Below are 17,365 nucleotides of genomic sequence, written 5' to 3'. Positions count from 1 at the left end.
CAAATGCCACTATCATTTCCAATGTCACTAGGCTGTCATGCTCCCACAGTAAAGTAGTAGTATAATACATATCTTTACCCTGGGGTTTAAAAACAATCTCAATTGTACAACAACACATCTTTGGGTAAAAACTTGGCAGGACAAATCACAGGACATATGTTTACCCAAGGTGAACAGTAGCCACAGAACTGTACATTAACTACACTTGGCTTTGGACAGCACCAAACATGCTCTAAAGCTACCCGATAATTTATCTACAGTCAGCAGGTTACCCTAAGTCTACCACTAAAATCTAAAGGCTTTCCTGTCAATTTTCATTTCTGACATAAGTTGATAAAAGCCTCACAAATCCTCTATCTCACAGAGACTCCATTACTTTCTTGCTAATACACTAGAATGAAAAAAGACTTGTTAACACTGTGTAACTTCATAGCCTATTTATCACATCACAATTCTGCACCTTTTATTTTCCAAGCCCATTTGAAAGTTATGTGAGTACTGTTTTAAAAAGGCTAGAATCAAAGACATCTATAGAAACCACATACTCAACATTCACATCTTACCTACAACTTTTAAAATATTCATATTCATTATCAATCACTATTATGTATTTGATCAAATGCACATCTTATTTATAATGCTGAAGAATGCATGAATTTTAAAGTTGATTGTGTTTTCTCCTTTAAAGCAATCTATGAAAAACTTGCTGATTGTTAGCAATAATAAAGCCGATTACAAATAATTTCGGCATTCTACAATTATCAAAATTTAATTTAATCTATTTCCAGAGACAACCTGAGTGGCTCTGAGACTACAGGCTGAACACTGTCAGAACTGCTTGCATTATTATCTTATAAGAGCTTTTCTGTTTCCATAGTGAACATGCCTTCTTGACCTTTAAGTTCTGAAAGCATGCTTACAAATAAATCAAACAAAAACTGTCCACTAACTTTTTGTATTACCAACTATTCCAGATCTACTTATTATTTCAGTATATGATTAAAATGTGGATCTTTAAAATTATCCATTTAAGAGTACTCTATAGCCTGAAGCATGAAGGCCAAGGCCCAATAGAAACATCACCAATAAAATCAAAAGCATAAAGCAAAATTCTTAAGTGATCCTTAGCCTGTTTTGGAACAGAAAATAAGCAGTAAATATAAACATAAGCATAATCTAAAAACAAAGCAGTCCCATACTTACTTTTAGCAGATCCTTGGAGAATTCAACACCTTCATTTATCCCTTGGAGGTTTGTAATGAACTCTTGGCATGTCATCTTCTTTCCAATATTCTGGAATAGAGGCAAATAATATATCATGACATTTATGGAATTAAGATTAATGCTTAAGTAATTAAAAAGCAATTGATTTGTTTTTTAAAAACAAATATATATACATACTAATACATGTATATATACATATAATACAGTTTTAATATGCAAGGAAAAATATGGCCTATTATGCTTCTAAAACTATCATTAAGCATGTCAAAGAAAATTATGTCAAGCCCTCATTTTAACTCAGGAAAAAAAAACCTTCAAAAACCTATACTACACTCATAATAATGTAGGTTTTAATTTAAAAATGTAGACAAAAATGACATTTCTGAGCTAAATTTCGATAGTTACTTGTATTTCCAAATATTGTCAAAAACTGTGAAGGATCTGAGATCCTCACTTTCTAGCTAACAGGTTAGCCTGTCATGGATGCTGGCAGGGGAGAAATGACTCCTGGGTGAGACACAATATTTATATTTGTAATAGGAGTAGCCGGAATATTAGCATTTTCTTGATCTGGTTCCCTGAGCCCCAATTCTCGAGCAACTTGAATAGAGTCAAATGCTATCTGCACATGCAAAAGACCTCATTATAAAAAGACAAACCCTAAGCTCTAGGAACTGAAATATTTGATAATGGACAATAAGTATGCTACCCCTTCACTCTAGATGGAGGCACCAACTCTATCTTTCAAGACGGTAAGCCAACCAGACCACTGCTCTGAAATCATTATATCCTTATAAGCTACTCACTAAAGAAACAATCTTGAAAAAATAAAGAACCAGAGTAAGCAAATCATCTGTCCATTAGATGTTCAAAAAAGTGAGTGACCCATAGAGAATTGTGCCCCAGCATACTTTCAACTTGACTTAAAGATAATAAAGTTTAATGAAAGAAAATCATATTCATGAACGAAATATAATTAGAAAATCTAAACTACAAAGACAAGACAAACACAGTGACGAGGAAAACTAATAAAACTGGTGTCACAGAGCTTTATCTCCTAAGCTAATTAAGCCAAATGAACCAGTAGAAGCTGCCAGTCATGAAGGACACATTAGTTCAACCTGGACAGCAAGAGAAATGTGTCACATGCAGGAGAGGGATGTACCAGAGGCATAGGCACAGCATCTCTAGCAAAATGTGGTCCACGTGAACAAAATCTCTAACACATTCACATCCCTGTATAGCATATATCCTCACAAATAGGTTTACTTTCCAAGGCTATTTTATTCATTCATAAATGATGAAGAGTAAGGCAGAATTTAAAAAAAGGGGGGGGGGGAGTGCTGGGGATGTAACTCATTGGTAAAGTGTCCCTACATTCAAACCCCAGCACACAAACATCCAACTTCAACAACCACCCAGGCAGCATATTCTTGGAGATAAAGACTTTAAAAGAGATGTGCTCAAGAGGGGCTGCCTTGAAAGGGAAACCTTCCCTTTCACAGCTGCCTTTCTCCCAACTCTTAAAACTCCTCAGCCCAACCAAGCTATCTAAACACTGTGTGAAAAGTGCTAAAACTTTTGTGTTGTTAAAAACGTGCCTCTTCCATCAGCAAGGAAGGTAAAGACTTCATTTGAAAAGATGGAATGAATGATTTGAGATGGAGATCTGGGTTTGCCGAAGAATTAATTTGGTAGAGATTTTCCATAAATTAAATCTACAGTTCCAAAGTTTTGATGAGTATTTTAAATCTCAGAAACTTTAATGAAAAAAATGTTGTGCAATGATATATTGGGGAAAAAAAAACAAACTCAATTTTTTCGATCCTTTTAAAATGTATTAGGTCAACCAAAATGCCTCAAGGTTAAAAAGTAATAAGCATAATCAAGTCATTTTGATATGACTTGGAAAGGCCTTTTTGGATATAGTCCAAGGATTTAAGAAGATGAATGAACAATCACTAGGCAGCAAATTCTTTTCCAATGCTTTACTTCTAACAAAATTAAAAAAGAACCTCCCTTAATCATCCATTAATCACCAAAAATATTTTAATATGATTTAAGAAATTCAAATACTAATAACATTATCTAGTTTTTAACCAAGTGTGCATTAATAACAATTATTAAATACAAATTATTCTAGAAAAAATGTTTTTAACACTTGAAATTGTATTTAAAAAATATTTGTTTCCATTTATTGCAAATGTGAATTGAATAATGATCATAAAAGACTTCAAACATTAAAAGCAGAATACACAAGAGAGCACATTTAGATAAAAGCAGACTGAGAATACAAATATAAGGAGAAAAAGAATGCGCTAAAATACCGATTTCTCAGATGGATTTCTGGGGGAAAAAAATCCTTCCTGGAAAGGGTTCATCATGCCAGTTGCCATTAAGAACATTTGTGATTCACAGAAGCAGGTCAAAATCTCAACACTAACGGGAGTTGGAAGAGGTTGATCACAGCCCCCATGAAGGTGCCTGAAAAGTTGAGGACGTCAGTAGAGGGAAAAATGACAGAGGTGTTTGTACAACAAGAGAACTGGAATTAGAAGTTGTTGAGAGCCACAGCCCAAGGGGCCCCAGCAAACTTTCAGACTGCCAGCTGATGATTGGCTCACAGAGGCCCCAGCAACATCTAGCTGATTGGTTCCTCTGCGGTGATGCTCATTGGACTGTTTCCCTGCCCTTTCAGGCCACGGAGCTGCTCATTGGGGGACTTTTTTGGCTCCACCCACGCAACCCAGCCAATCGGCCTCAAGAGGAGGATTATGGGAGGTGGAGAGGCTGGTGGTTTGGGGGAGTGGCTTGAGGGAAGCCGGTGGTGGCAGTTGGGCTCTGAGGGTTTTTCCTGAGGAGCTGTTTTGTTTGGCGTGTGTGGTTCTAAAAATAAAGTTAGTTTTCTTTTGACAAGTGGCTCCTGAATTGTGCCCAGCCAGACTGCGGCAAGAAGTGAAGATGGGCCTGGATGGCTCTAGTCTTAGGAAAAAAAGTTTAAAAGGAGTTTCTTCTTAGGTGAATATGTCCACTTCATCTAGCTTATGGATGAGCAAAGAAAGTGGTTTCTTGAGATGAAATCTACTTCCCATGAAGATGTTGCAAACACTGCTGAGATAAAAGATTTAGAATATTATATAAAGCCAGCTGATAAAGAAACAGCAGGGTTTGAGAGGACTAGGTCCAATTCTGAAAGGTCAGATGCTACAGAGAGGAAGAGTGAATCAGTGTGACAAACTTCATTGTTCTTACCAGAACGGTCGCAGCCATCTCGTCCTTCAGCAACCACCACCCTAACCCGCCAGCAGCCATCAACAGGAGGCAAACCTTTCCACCAGCAAAAGGAGTTTGACCTGCTGATGGCTCAAACAGCCATTAGCCTTTTTAGTGTTCTTAAAAACACTAAGCAAAGCATCAGTGATTTTATTAATAAAATCTGTTAGACATAATGCTATTACATACTTGCAGTATAAACAGAACTTTCGTATGCATGAGAAACAAAAAAATCTGACTCAATTTACTGCCACACTAGCTCTATTATGGTGGTCTGGAACCAAATGATCTCTGAAGTATGCCCATATATAATCCTTTTATAGATTGGATTATGTTTGATTTTTAATTTTTACACAGAATATTCGTGTTTTTTCATGATCATCTGTCTGGTTTTGGTATTAGAGTAATACTGTCCTCATAGAATGATTTGGGAAGTGTTCCCTTTACACTTTCTGAAGAATTTGTAAAGAACTGAAGGTAAAACCTCTTTAAATGTGTGGTATAGTACACAAGTGAAGCCATCTGATCTTGGGATTTTCTTTGTGGGAAGCTTTTTCATTACTAATTACAACATGCTAACAGTTCAGATTCTGTTTCTTCTCAGGTTTCGTTAGTTTCCATCTTTTATAAAAAATTGTTTCACCTTGCTTTGTTTTGATGACACAATTGTTGCCACTATGCACTTAGAATTCTTTTACTGCTACAAGATCAATAATGTCCCCTTCTTATAATACTGATTTTAATAATTTGAGTCTTATGTGTGATCGGTTTAACCAAATGTCTACGTTATTGATCTTTTCAAAGAATAAACCTCTGGGTGAATTTTTCTCGGCTTTCCTCTTCTGTTTCATTTATTTCCACTCTAACTTCCTTGAATTTCACTGGGTTGATTTTGTTCTTTGTTTCTCTGTTGGTTAGACAGACTTGAGTGCATTCTTTTTTTAGCATAGGCACTTACAGTAACAAATTTGCTATTTAGCATTGCTTCAGCTGCATCCGATCAGTGTTTTTCATTTCAAAATTTTTTATTTGCATTGTAAAATTTCTTCTTTGACCCATTATTTAGGAGTATATTGTTTAACTTCCACAAATTTCCTTTTGTTTTTAATTTCATTCCATTGCACATAGAGAACAGACTTCATATATTTTAATCCTTTTGGATTTGAGACTTTCTTGCCCTATCTTTGAGAATATCCATGAATACTTCAAAGAACACTCTCCTTCGTTGGGTGAAGAGTCGAGCAATTTCTATCGGATCTAGTTGGTTTATGGTGTTCAAATCTTCTATTTCCTTGTCGATATTGTGACGATTGGTTTTTGTTTTTTGCAGTGCAGGGAACTGAACCCAGGACCTAGGCACTGAGCTACATCCCCACCCCATGAATGAATACTGAATATATTTCTCCCTTCAATTCTGTCGATTTTTCTTCATGTACTTCACATCTGTCTTATAGGCTTTGAGGGGAAATAAACATTCCCCATACTCACACACATAACTCAGCACTTAGTCTTTTACTCTGGTCACTAAAATGTATGAGGTTTTTCCCCTCAAACCACCAGGTCTCCAGCAGACACTAGCTGGCTGTCCTATCATTCAAATTCAATTCTGACACTAACTGCTGATAGCATGAGATCCCACAGGTTAAGCTCTCGGTATCACAAGAGCCCCTCACTTCAGATACCAATCACGAATAGTTGTCACCTATACTTCTGATTATGTATACACAGGGATTCTGATTACCCGCACCTTGGGTTCAATTAATTTATTAGGATGGCTCACAGAATTCAAGGTAACAGTAGTATTTACTCCCTTCTTTAAAAGGATATTACAAAAGATACAGATGAACAAACGAATAAATACACATGACAATGTATGAGCTTCTCTGGTGCCTAAGAATCCTTGACATACAAAATCAGTGATTAGAATTAGCTTTATCTATAGACTATAAAATTCTCAAGTCAATCTAACCAACTGAGAAACAAAAATAAAGACCAAAATCAACCCAGTAAAACTCAAGGAAATTATAGAAATTAAAGAATAGGAAAGCAGAGAAAAATCTGTACCCAGAGGTTTATTCTTTGAAAAGATCAGTACATTGGCATTTGGTTAGACTGATCACACAATAAGCTTGGAGATTTGAAAAGGCCTCCTGGTATACTGAGAGGCATAGAAATGGTACCATAAAAATCAATGCTACGTTTCCAATCCAATCTGAGATGCTACTGACCATGACTCTCTGGAACACTGAAAAGAGGCAGCATCTTAATCAAACTTAAAAACAGATGCAAAATGGAGAACCCTAAAAGTGCCAATTCCATTTGAAACCTCAAAATAACTGACAGGTCCAAATCTTGAATACTTGACTAATCAAGGTATCATCTTTAAATAATATTAGTCAAAAAGTCAAAACACCCAATTCCTAGAAATTCACATGCCTTGATAAATTGAAGGCTGCTCTCAATTTTGATCATGCTGTCGTTTTCAAATATACTTTCTTAAAATAAAAAGGAGCTGTTTTCTCTAAAAGATATATCAAATGGCTTTTGGAGAGAAATTCTTTGATGAAATTCTGAAACAACCCACTAAATCCTAAGTTTTCAATTTTGTGAATATTTGGGGGAGGGGGGATACTGGGGATTGAACCCAGGGATGCACTACTGGGCCACTTCCCCAGTCCTTTTTATTTTTCACTTTGAGACAGAGTCTCACTAAGTTTCTTAAGGTCAAGCTGCTGAGGCTGGCTTCAAACCTGCCGTCCTCCTGCCTCAGTCTCCCAAGCCACTGAGATTACAGGTGTGCACCACCATACCCAGCAATTCTGTGAATATTTCAAGGAAATATGGGTTGGAAATCATAATCTGGAGATTATGTAAATTATAATACTACTAATGAATATTGTCACTAATAGTTCATCTATTGTTTTTCTCAAAAGAACTACACTTTCAAAACAAATATTTCAAAATTAACATAAGAGTTGAGTATTTGTTCCTTAAGTTTTTCAGGTGTTCCATAAGTGAGACAATGGCATGTGATGGGTTATTTGAATAAATTTTTAAGAAATTTTGAGCTAGATTTTAGGTAAAGAGATTACCCTCCTGGGTTTTGGGGAGAGAGTATCCAAATTGTAGACATTATCACAGGCAAAAGTCTAAACAGATAAATTCTATGAATTTCTGTAAAGTACCATACAGTTAATAACTTAGGCTTTGCAAAACGCAAGGTCTGTTACAATTATTCAGCACTGGTATTAGTGTGAAGATGTAAACAATGTTAAGTTTATTAGAACTTTGTTCTAATAAAACTATTTACAAAAACAGACTTCACCTCCATTTTACCTATGAGCCATACTTTGCCCAACCTTATCTAAAGAGAAAATTGGAAGTAGCATTGCTATTGAGGACAACATGAGAGAACATACCAATAGATTACGAATCCTGTTTTATCTCTTAATTTCAGGTTTTTTTCCTTTGTTAAAGCATTTTCCCACCCTACTAAAGAACTCACTCCCAGCTGTTGTCAGCAGTCAGAGGGAACATTGAGACTTTCATTCTTAGCAGGGACATCCAGAAACCATACAAGCTCCAGTCTACAATTCAGCATAAGTGTGATCAAGTCTTGGTTGTAAGCCTGGCTTCCCTGACCAGTAAGGAAATGGAACCTTCTATAAAGCTCTGACCAAGGCCTAACTTAAACCTGGTTGGTCCTAGGGGGAGCTGCCAACAGGGCCAACTTTCTCTAGCAAGATGGACCAGAGTTATCAATGACTTAGAGGTTGCAGAATGATCCTATAATTCTTTATTTTTCAGAGTGCAGGATCTGGAAGCTTTGTGGAAAATATGCTTTCGGAGAAACTCAAAGCTCTCATCATCCATTGGTAAAATCTGGCTTCATAAATCTTGGGATATTAAAAACACAGCAGGCATACCCTCCCACATCGCAATTCCACCTCCTCCAACATGTTACAATAATGATGAAAAAGCATACTACTGGTGTGGTAATTACTTCAGTTGTGCAGCTCTGTTCAAAGCTCCGTTCGCTTTTGTTTTCTATGCTTCTCTATCCAATAAGTGTGATTATGTTATGCTGCCCTCAGGTGTCCACATTTTTATATGCATGAACACTGGGCAAAGTGGGGTCCTTTGAAATATCTCAAAGCAGGAAGCAGCAATATTAAAAGTGTTATTTCATAAATGTCAACCACAAAACTCATTTAAAGTGGTTTGAGGTTCAACTTTTAGGAATATTTGAAACATCAGTGGGATCTTCCCTCCTATAATACACTGCCATTGAAAAAGGACTGTAAGTGGTAAAAAGACCAAAAACAATTATATATGCACACACACGTATATATAAAATGTATATTACCAAATTCACATCTTCATACATGTATTTTGTGTAATGATGAGGGTCTCCTTTCACCATCCATGCTATTCCCCTTCTCCCTCCCTTATATATAATCAGAGATATGATAAATTATGGTGTAATGGTATATTAAGGATTATAATGCAAAAATAATTTTAAAAAGATAAAAATAAATGTATATTACATGTGTATATTATATAGTACATGTAAAATATATGTGAACAATTATAAAATGTTTACTACATGATACTAATATATAATTTATAGTATACAACATAAAATTTTCAATTCAATATATATATACTATAATTCATTAAGTATATACATATACAGTATATATATTGAATTGAAATTTTATCCCAGCACATTATTGTTCAGGGATCTTATTCCACTTGTTCATGAGGTCAAACCTCATTCTTTCACAAGCATACAGTTTCATAGGAAGTACATGATACTTTGTAACAGAAATGCAAAATGTGAGACTAGTTATCTTCTATTTAGTCAAATATTTAAAAGACTTACAAAAATTTTAAATGCTATTATTTTCACTAAATTTTTTTAATTTGGAAAGTATAATTCTTGATTATTAAAAACTATATTATTCATTTAATGAATTTTAGTGATTTAATAAGTATGGGACTTTATCAATTTATACCAAAAAATCTTTTTGGGATTCTCAAAAAATTAAGGATATTAAAGATACCCTTAGAAAACGTCAAGCTTTGATCTAAGAGTAGATTCTGTAAGTTCTTAATGGAAATATTTTCTTTAAAATTTGAAGAAAAACAAAGACTTGCTGAATTTTACTTTTAATTTGATTGCCATAGTAAAACAGGCACTGAGTCAAGAAATAGTATTCAAAGTGATATCTTTCATTCACTCTCTTCAACCTTATGCCTTCTCCTACTCCAAATCATAAGGGAGAATAAAATGACTGTAATATTAAGTTAAACCTGCTTTTATCACCTACTAATGAACTATGCAAATGTGAAGAAGCTTGCAATGAGAGAAGGAAAAGGTACATATAGTGATGGAATAACACAAATGGGATACTGTGAGGCCCCTAAGTGAACCCCACTGATGTAATTCCCATGTAGGAACCTTTCAAAAAGCAAATATAACAGAAAGAAGGATAGATGGAGGATACAGGGAGGGAGGAAAGGAGGAAGAAGAGTAGGGGAAATGAAGAACGGAATGGAGGAAGGGGAAAAGTTTTTGATAGAATCCAACAAAATGGACCAGTACATGATTAAGCCTTGGCATAATTAAACAAGGATTCCTATTAAAATCTAGGCAGTTGCCAATGACCATGAATTGACTCTAAAGGTTGTTTTAAAATTAAAATTTTTCAAATCATCATATTCTTCTATAAAAGCATTTGCACAGCTGATGATTAGGTTATCACACTATCACATAAATGCTCATTCTGATGACAGAAATTGTAACGGTGAAAATGACTGTGACACCCACTACAAACCCTTAACAACTCCAAAATCTAGACCCCAGTTTTCCATGTACCTTTTATCAGTGAGAAGCTCCAAAAATGAGAGAATCTGATGGAAGCCATTGTGATTGGGAAACCCCAAAAGGGCAAAAAGGAACGTGTGGTACAAAGGAGGTTGGGGGAGGACTCCAAGGGAAGGAGGCTGTGCTGGTTCAAAAGAGATCAAGGCGGGGCTTACTGATGCATGCTCACAATCCCAGCAACTCAGGAGACTGAGGCAGGAGGATGGCTAATTCAAGGGCAGTCTAGGTAATTTAGCAAGACCTCTTCTCAAAAAAATAGAGAGGTGGGGATGCAGTTCTATGGTGAAGTGTGGCTGTGTTCAATTCCAGTACAAAACAGCTGGAATCCCCTGCAGGGCAAAGCTCAGGGAGACAAATGAAAGCCAAGGGCTGCCTTCATGGCAGAGGACAAGGGCATGTAAGGCAGCATAGACAGGAAGAAGTATCCACAGGGAGGACAGCTCTATGGGAGGGAAGGAAACAGGCAAAATGCACTTAAGGCAGATGCCAGTCACAATAATGGTAATTCCAGATAAAGAGACTTTCTGAGGATATTAACTGCATATGGGTCATTTACCTCATGGAGGCTGTGGTGCTTTTCAGTATGGAAATACAAAATAGCACAATATGAGGAAGTAAATGCATCAAATTGCTTTAATTACATTTTCCATAATAGTCTTTTCCACTAGTGATAATAAACCAAATATTTATCCAACATTTAAAATTCTAGTTTCCTACAAAGCCAACTCAGACTGCAAAGGAAATAATTCCTATCATCTCTCTCAAAACGAACTCCATCTACCTTTTTAACATTAATCTATTAAAAACTTAAACCTATTCCTTGACGTATTTTTTCTTCATATTGGTATGGTACATTAGCCATGGTTTTACCCTTTGACCTGTAACCCCCCCAAAAACAGCAAGATCCTGCCCTATAATAAATGAGACCACAGAGGATGATATTCAGCATACTCTGTGCATCCCAAGGACAAAGCCTATGGAGGAGGTCCGGCCAGAGTTAGAGAAGCACTGCTCCAGCCTCTACCTCTTGTACCACTGCACAAGGTGAGCTGGCTCTTGCCAATACTGGACAAAACAGATGCTGGATGAAACTGCTACTAAAAATCAAGTCACAGTGCTGAATGGTAGATTGTTAGAAAGTTTGATTAAAAACTGTGTCCTAGCTATTGCCTCTAACCATGGCCCAACTGTGGCTAGCCATTGACTTGGGCATCTTTTGAGACCTCCTAGTTGTGAAACTGGCCACATAACTATGCCCCTATCTACCATTCATGCAATTCCAGTCTGTGTCTAAAGCTTCCCACCCTGAGAGAGTGAGCCCTGCTGATTAGGGCCTGCCTACTCCCCTGCCCTTGTCTTCAGGCTCAGGGACTAATGCTTTCAGGGTGGCTGAATCCTGACCATTCAAAGTACAAGAGAGATAGCTAGTTATAGTCAATACAAAAGATGTGAAGTAAATCTAAATTTATTCTGACATGTCAAATCCTTTCACTCATAACATTTCCGATAACATGTAAGATATTTTTTAAACATCAGAAATTTATTAGTTGCTCAAAATATTACATTGATCTTGACATATCATATATCATACATTTGTTTCAAATGGGGTATAAATTCTTATTATTCCCACGTGTACAGATTGCAGGATCACATTGGTTATACAGCCACGTTTATACATACTGCCATACTAGTGTTGTCTGTTGTATTCTGCTGCCCTTCCTATCCCCTTCCTATCCCCCCTCCCCTCCCCTCTCTCTACCCCATCCACCGTAACTCATTTCTCTCTCGTTTTTTTTTTCTCCCCTTCCCTCATAACCCAATCAACAAATGGGCCAAGGATCTGAACAGACACTTCTCAGAAAAAGATATACAATCAATCAACAAATACATGAAAAAATGCTCACCATCTCTAGCAATCAGAGAAATGCAAATTAAAACTGCTCTAAGGTACCATCTCACCCCAGTAAGAAAGGCAGCCATTATGAAGTCAAACAACAAGTGCTGGCAAGGATGTGGGGAAAAGGGTACACTTGTACATTGCTGGTACACTGCAATTGGTGCGGCCAATTTAAAATCAATATGGAGATTCCTCGGAAAGCTGGGAATGGAACCACCATTCAACCCAGCTATTCCCCTTCTCGGACTATTCCCAAAAGACCTAAAAAGAGCATACTACAGGGATACAGCTTCATCAATGTTCATAGCAGCACAATTCACAATAGCTAGACTGTGGAACCAACCTAGATGCCCTTCAACAGATGAACGGATTAAAAAAATGTGGCATATATATACACAATGGAATATTACTCAGCACTATAAAATAACAAAATCATGGCATTTGCAGGGAAATGGATGGCATTAGAGCAGATTATGCTAAATAAAGTCAGCCAATCCCTAAAAAACAAATGCCGAATGTCTTCTTTGATATAAGAGGGGCGACTCAAAACAGAGAGGGAGGAAGAGCATGAGAAGAAGATTACCATCAAACAGGGATGAGAGGAGGGAGGGAATGGAAGAGAGAAGGGGAACTGCATGGAAGATGGAAGGAGACCCGCATTGTTATACAAAAAAAAAACATGTAAGATTTAAGCAACAAAAAGATTTACGTCTTCTTTTACTGATAGCTCAAAAGAGCAGGAGTTTGTTCTACTAGAAATTTATATGTATGTTTAACTTGCATGTATATTTTATATTTAAAGATTTTAAAAATAAAAGATTACTTAGCAAATTAACCCCATGACCACAAATATTTACCTAAACATTTAAATAAATAAATATCTATCCTAAGAGAATATACTCAGACAAGAAAATGAAAATCAAAACTATTGCTAATATGATTAACCATGCATGTGTTTTTTAAAGCAGGTACTGAAATGTACTAATAAATTTCACCCCAAAAAATATATTTCAAGCTGTGTTTTTCTTCCTAGTCTAGTTAGCAAGGTTTAACTACAACCCTACATTAAATCAAAACATATAGCCATAATTTTTCCACCATAGCCTTTCAGTAACCTGCTAGCCTGGTCTCCAGTTAAATTCAACTAATGAAGGCCCAGCCTGCCAACACTATTATAGATGAGTGGCTTCCACCAAGAACCTGTCTCCTTCATCCCTGATCCTTACCCAGATGGCATAGAACTAGGAATGGAGTAGGAAAACTATCAATGTTTGTTTAGTTCAAGAATACACTTAAAAGATAGAAAAGCATTCCAATATGTAACACGGAGCTACTTGTTAGAAGTATTAGTATACATTCCATCATTTTATTAGTAAAAACATTAGCAGGCCAAAGCCCATTCCAACATTTTTTCATTTTGAATCTTTCTTTTAAGGAATGATGCAAAGAACAGCCAATATAAGTTAATCTCCCAAATCAGCCCTCCCCCATATAAAGCATGAGAACAAGCTGGTCGGAGCACTTCTTAGAAGAGTCATGCTGCTGGACTGCTATTATGCCAATATGGTAAGGAAAATGATCTATTAGTTTACTCTCAACAGGATTATTCTGGCATTGGATTAAGTTTGGGCACGGATGGCCTAGACAGTAGCATTAAGGGAAAGAAGCAGAGATTAGAAATAATTTACTTCATCTTCTAAATGATTTAACTGTACAGGGGCCATGCTGCTAAGTCAGACACTATTACAATAAATCAGGCAATCATGATGCAAGAGAAGCTATACCCAGAATTATGGATAAAAACTTACCACCTAGAAGGAAAATTTATTTTTAAAATGAATCCAGAGGGGAAGATTAAAAGAAACATTTTCATATGGTTAGTTCTTTTAATAGCTACTACATATCAGACTTTAACAGCATGCACTGTAAATAAGGATTAAAAAAAAAAAAACTAATAAAGCCTAAATAACACATAGTCCTAAGTATACAGTATAAATTTTAAAAACCAAAGCTGAAAACCAATTATCACCAAAATCATGATCCAAAAGATATTAACTTATAATTTTCTCCCAGTTGTATCAGTAATTTTACTACCCTAGCCAATTGTTAATTATTTGTAAATGAAACTCAAGACAACATTTATATACACCATCTTTTTCATTCCAAGTGCATTTAACAAAAAAAAAAAAAACTAATCTCCTTACAATTCCTCCAAAGTTGCCTAAAGATAGGAAGAAAGCAAATAGCCTAGATCTGGTACACTGAACCTGTGAACCATAAATACTGGGTTGTCCAGAGCTTGCCTGGACATTAACCATGCTAAGTTATCTAAATAAAAACCCTATGCTTTTATTTGCTGCTATATTTCAAATTATTATAAGAAGACACATGTTTATTTCAAGATATTATTAAAGCTATATGAATTTTTTAAAAAAAGCAATGTTGGATTTAATAGAAATGAGTTCCCACAAAAATCAACCTATAAAAAAAATTCTTTGTGATCCTAGACCCTTAAACAAAAACTGAACTATTACTAGATTTTCTCCACCCTTACACATCTTCTCAGGCACCAGTTCACATACTTGTTCATATATTGTTCATATACCTGTCATACACTCTTGGGACTTCAAGATAGCGAATGTGAAAAGGCCTCCTCGTGCAGGGAATTGGTGGGTTGGTCAATGTTGGACGTGGACAAGCATACTCAAAATTATCTCCCTTGGCCAGAAAGTTAGGTTAATAAATCGAGGGGTGGACAAGAAAGAATGGGAAGGGTCAAACTGATAACACAAAAAGAGCAGAGAAGAATATAGTAAACACTTGTTTGTCCCCCAACAATCCAGAGTTTGGTCATCCTTTCAATGAGCTGAAAGAATGTCCAATTCTAATGCTTATTTCAAGGCTCATGCTGTGGGAATCACAGTGCCATCATTTCTACATGATGCACTGCAGACTACTATCCAAGAATGCTCCCTGAAAACACATCTGTATTTGCAGTCTGTGTAATCTCTGGACACAGTCCAATGCTATGTGTCTTCATACCATTATCATAATCCATCTCTTACAAATTGTGAAAGGGACTTCAAAGTTAATAGTTTTGAGATTTGTGAAGATGTTAAAATTTGATTCTACCAATACATTTCCCCTTTATCTCACCATGGGGCACTCTGCTCCACCCCAGTCCTCTCTCATTAACAATTACTCCAACCTAATGGTCCTGTACAGTTCCATCTTGCCTCTTTTAAAGAGCAGCATTACATTTCAAGTAAGGGAACTATGTGGCTTTTTGCAATAGAACTAGTATCTAAATAGCACTCTTAGTAAAGCTTTCAAAATCTAAATTATTTTTCTTCAATTCACATACTTGATTTTTATTCTTCAAAATAAAGGGATCTGGAACTATGAAAGAATTTTTGTTAATAAACATGCATATTAATGTATATTTTTACAGTTCTATGATGTGAAGAGTTTAAATATATTTCACTTCTATAAAAACTGAAATTTTATCTAAAATCGTAAATTTAAGAAGTTTATCCTCTGTTTTCAATATTTTGACATTTTAACTCGTTAAAAAAAAACTAGATGAGCTGAAATGTGCAGAAAAGGCTGAAAGACTTGATACTGTATTTAGTGAAAACCCGAATGACATTTTCAGTTGTGATTTATTTTTCCAACTTTTTGTATTACCATAATACCCAACCAAAAAAGCAAAATAAAAACAGGTAAAACCTCTGCCTACCATATGGTGGTGAAACAAGATACAGAGCAGAGTTTACTGCAAAAACCACTCAGCACCTGGACAATAATATAGTATGTACTTATAATTATGCTCTGTGTTAGCATGTAAAATAATTATTTCTTTTTTCAAAGATTTACATTTATCAACAAGCCTTGGAAACCATATTGAGAATAAGATAAAGTGGGCATAGAATGTGTTTGGATGCAACAGCAAAGATAAGCCCATGATACTCTTTCCAGACAGCTATACAAACCTACACTTACGTGGCCATGTAGATCAGTGTTAAGAAGCATAATTGCACAGGTAAGGCAGTGGACTCCATCTAAAGAGAACAGAAACCATTAATTCAGTATTTACTGTTGGATTTCCCCTCATCATTAAAATAGCATACACTAGTAATCTATGGAAAAATACTACGCTAAACACCACTAATCATATTTGATTTTTGGGGGGAGGGGGGAGAACCGGAAAATTAAAAAGAATAAATTATAAGAAGGACCTCAATGACAGAGTTGGATTCTACTGATTACCAAGTTATTCCAATCTCTCCGGAGGAGAGTTGACACAACAAAAATATTTCCAAGCTTTTACACTAAGGAAACTGTAAAGGATCTACATAAAGTATGAAGATAATCAGAGAAATAGCTCATGTCAGAAGACAAATACGAAACTCCAAAAACACATTTCTGTTATGCTGAGGTCATTAAAAATGTTCTTCAAATACACAGATTGAAATGGAAAGAAGAGTCAAGTTTCTTATTTCCAAAGAGCAAAATTAGTTGTTCTCCTTATTCTTGATCTAGTAATTCTCAATCCAAGTGTAATTGATATATCAGTTCTTTAAGATGCAGTAAAAAAAACTTATGAATTTATGCTAACTGAAAAATCATTCAATGAATTCATAAACTTGTCTTTTGAAAGTATGGCTTTCAATACAGAAGGTGATTTCGGTTATCAATTTCTCTAAGTAGACACTACTAAATGCCCCAAAGTATATTTACTACAGTTCTATTTTATTATCACAAACACACATTTATTATCACTAACACATTTAAAGCAAATTCCTAAATTATAAAACTCTGCAAACTCTCAATATTCTTATCAACAGCCAATGGAGTTCCATCTTGCATCTCTTTCATTCTCTCGTCAATGCTGAAGAATAAAGAAACAAACAATGCTGAAGAATAAAGAAACAGTAATAACTGTGCAAACAAAACCAGTTTACAGATAGAAAGGTAACCTTAATAATCAGTTAATTAACTATAGCTGCAGCCTGGGAAACAGGAAGAGGCAGGAAAGCAATCACCTTGGTCAACAGTTAGCAGTCTCTATTTAAGAGAAT

At 35.7% G+C, this 17,365-nt stretch overlaps 1 protein-coding gene across 4 annotated transcripts in view; it reads right to left on the bottom strand.

Moving 5' to 3' along the window:
• Psd3 (pleckstrin and Sec7 domain containing 3) overlaps nt 1-17,365 on the bottom strand; it is a 480,958-nt gene that overhangs the window by 210,119 nt on the left and 253,474 nt on the right. For 3 of the 4 annotated variants that reach the window (XM_076853634.1, XM_076853635.1, XM_076853636.1), the window contains exons 8-9: nt 16,287-16,345; nt 1,204-1,293 (exon numbers count right to left, since the gene is read on the bottom strand). In XM_076853634.1, the coding sequence (XP_076709749.1) occupies nt 1,204-1,293; nt 16,287-16,345 (149 nt within the window). Of the gene's footprint in view, nt 1-1,203; nt 1,294-3,551; nt 3,597-16,286; nt 16,346-17,365 lie in introns of those variants that run through there. The other variant, XM_076853637.1, reaches the window with a different exon arrangement.

This window comes from Callospermophilus lateralis, chromosome 4, assembly GCF_048772815.1.
Source record: "Callospermophilus lateralis isolate mCalLat2 chromosome 4, mCalLat2.hap1, whole genome shotgun sequence".
In the NCBI taxonomy this organism is placed as follows: domain Eukaryota; kingdom Metazoa; phylum Chordata; class Mammalia; order Rodentia; family Sciuridae; genus Callospermophilus; species Callospermophilus lateralis.
Note: the sequence above shows the minus strand (reverse complement) of the source record. Positions and strands in the feature narration are given on the sequence as shown.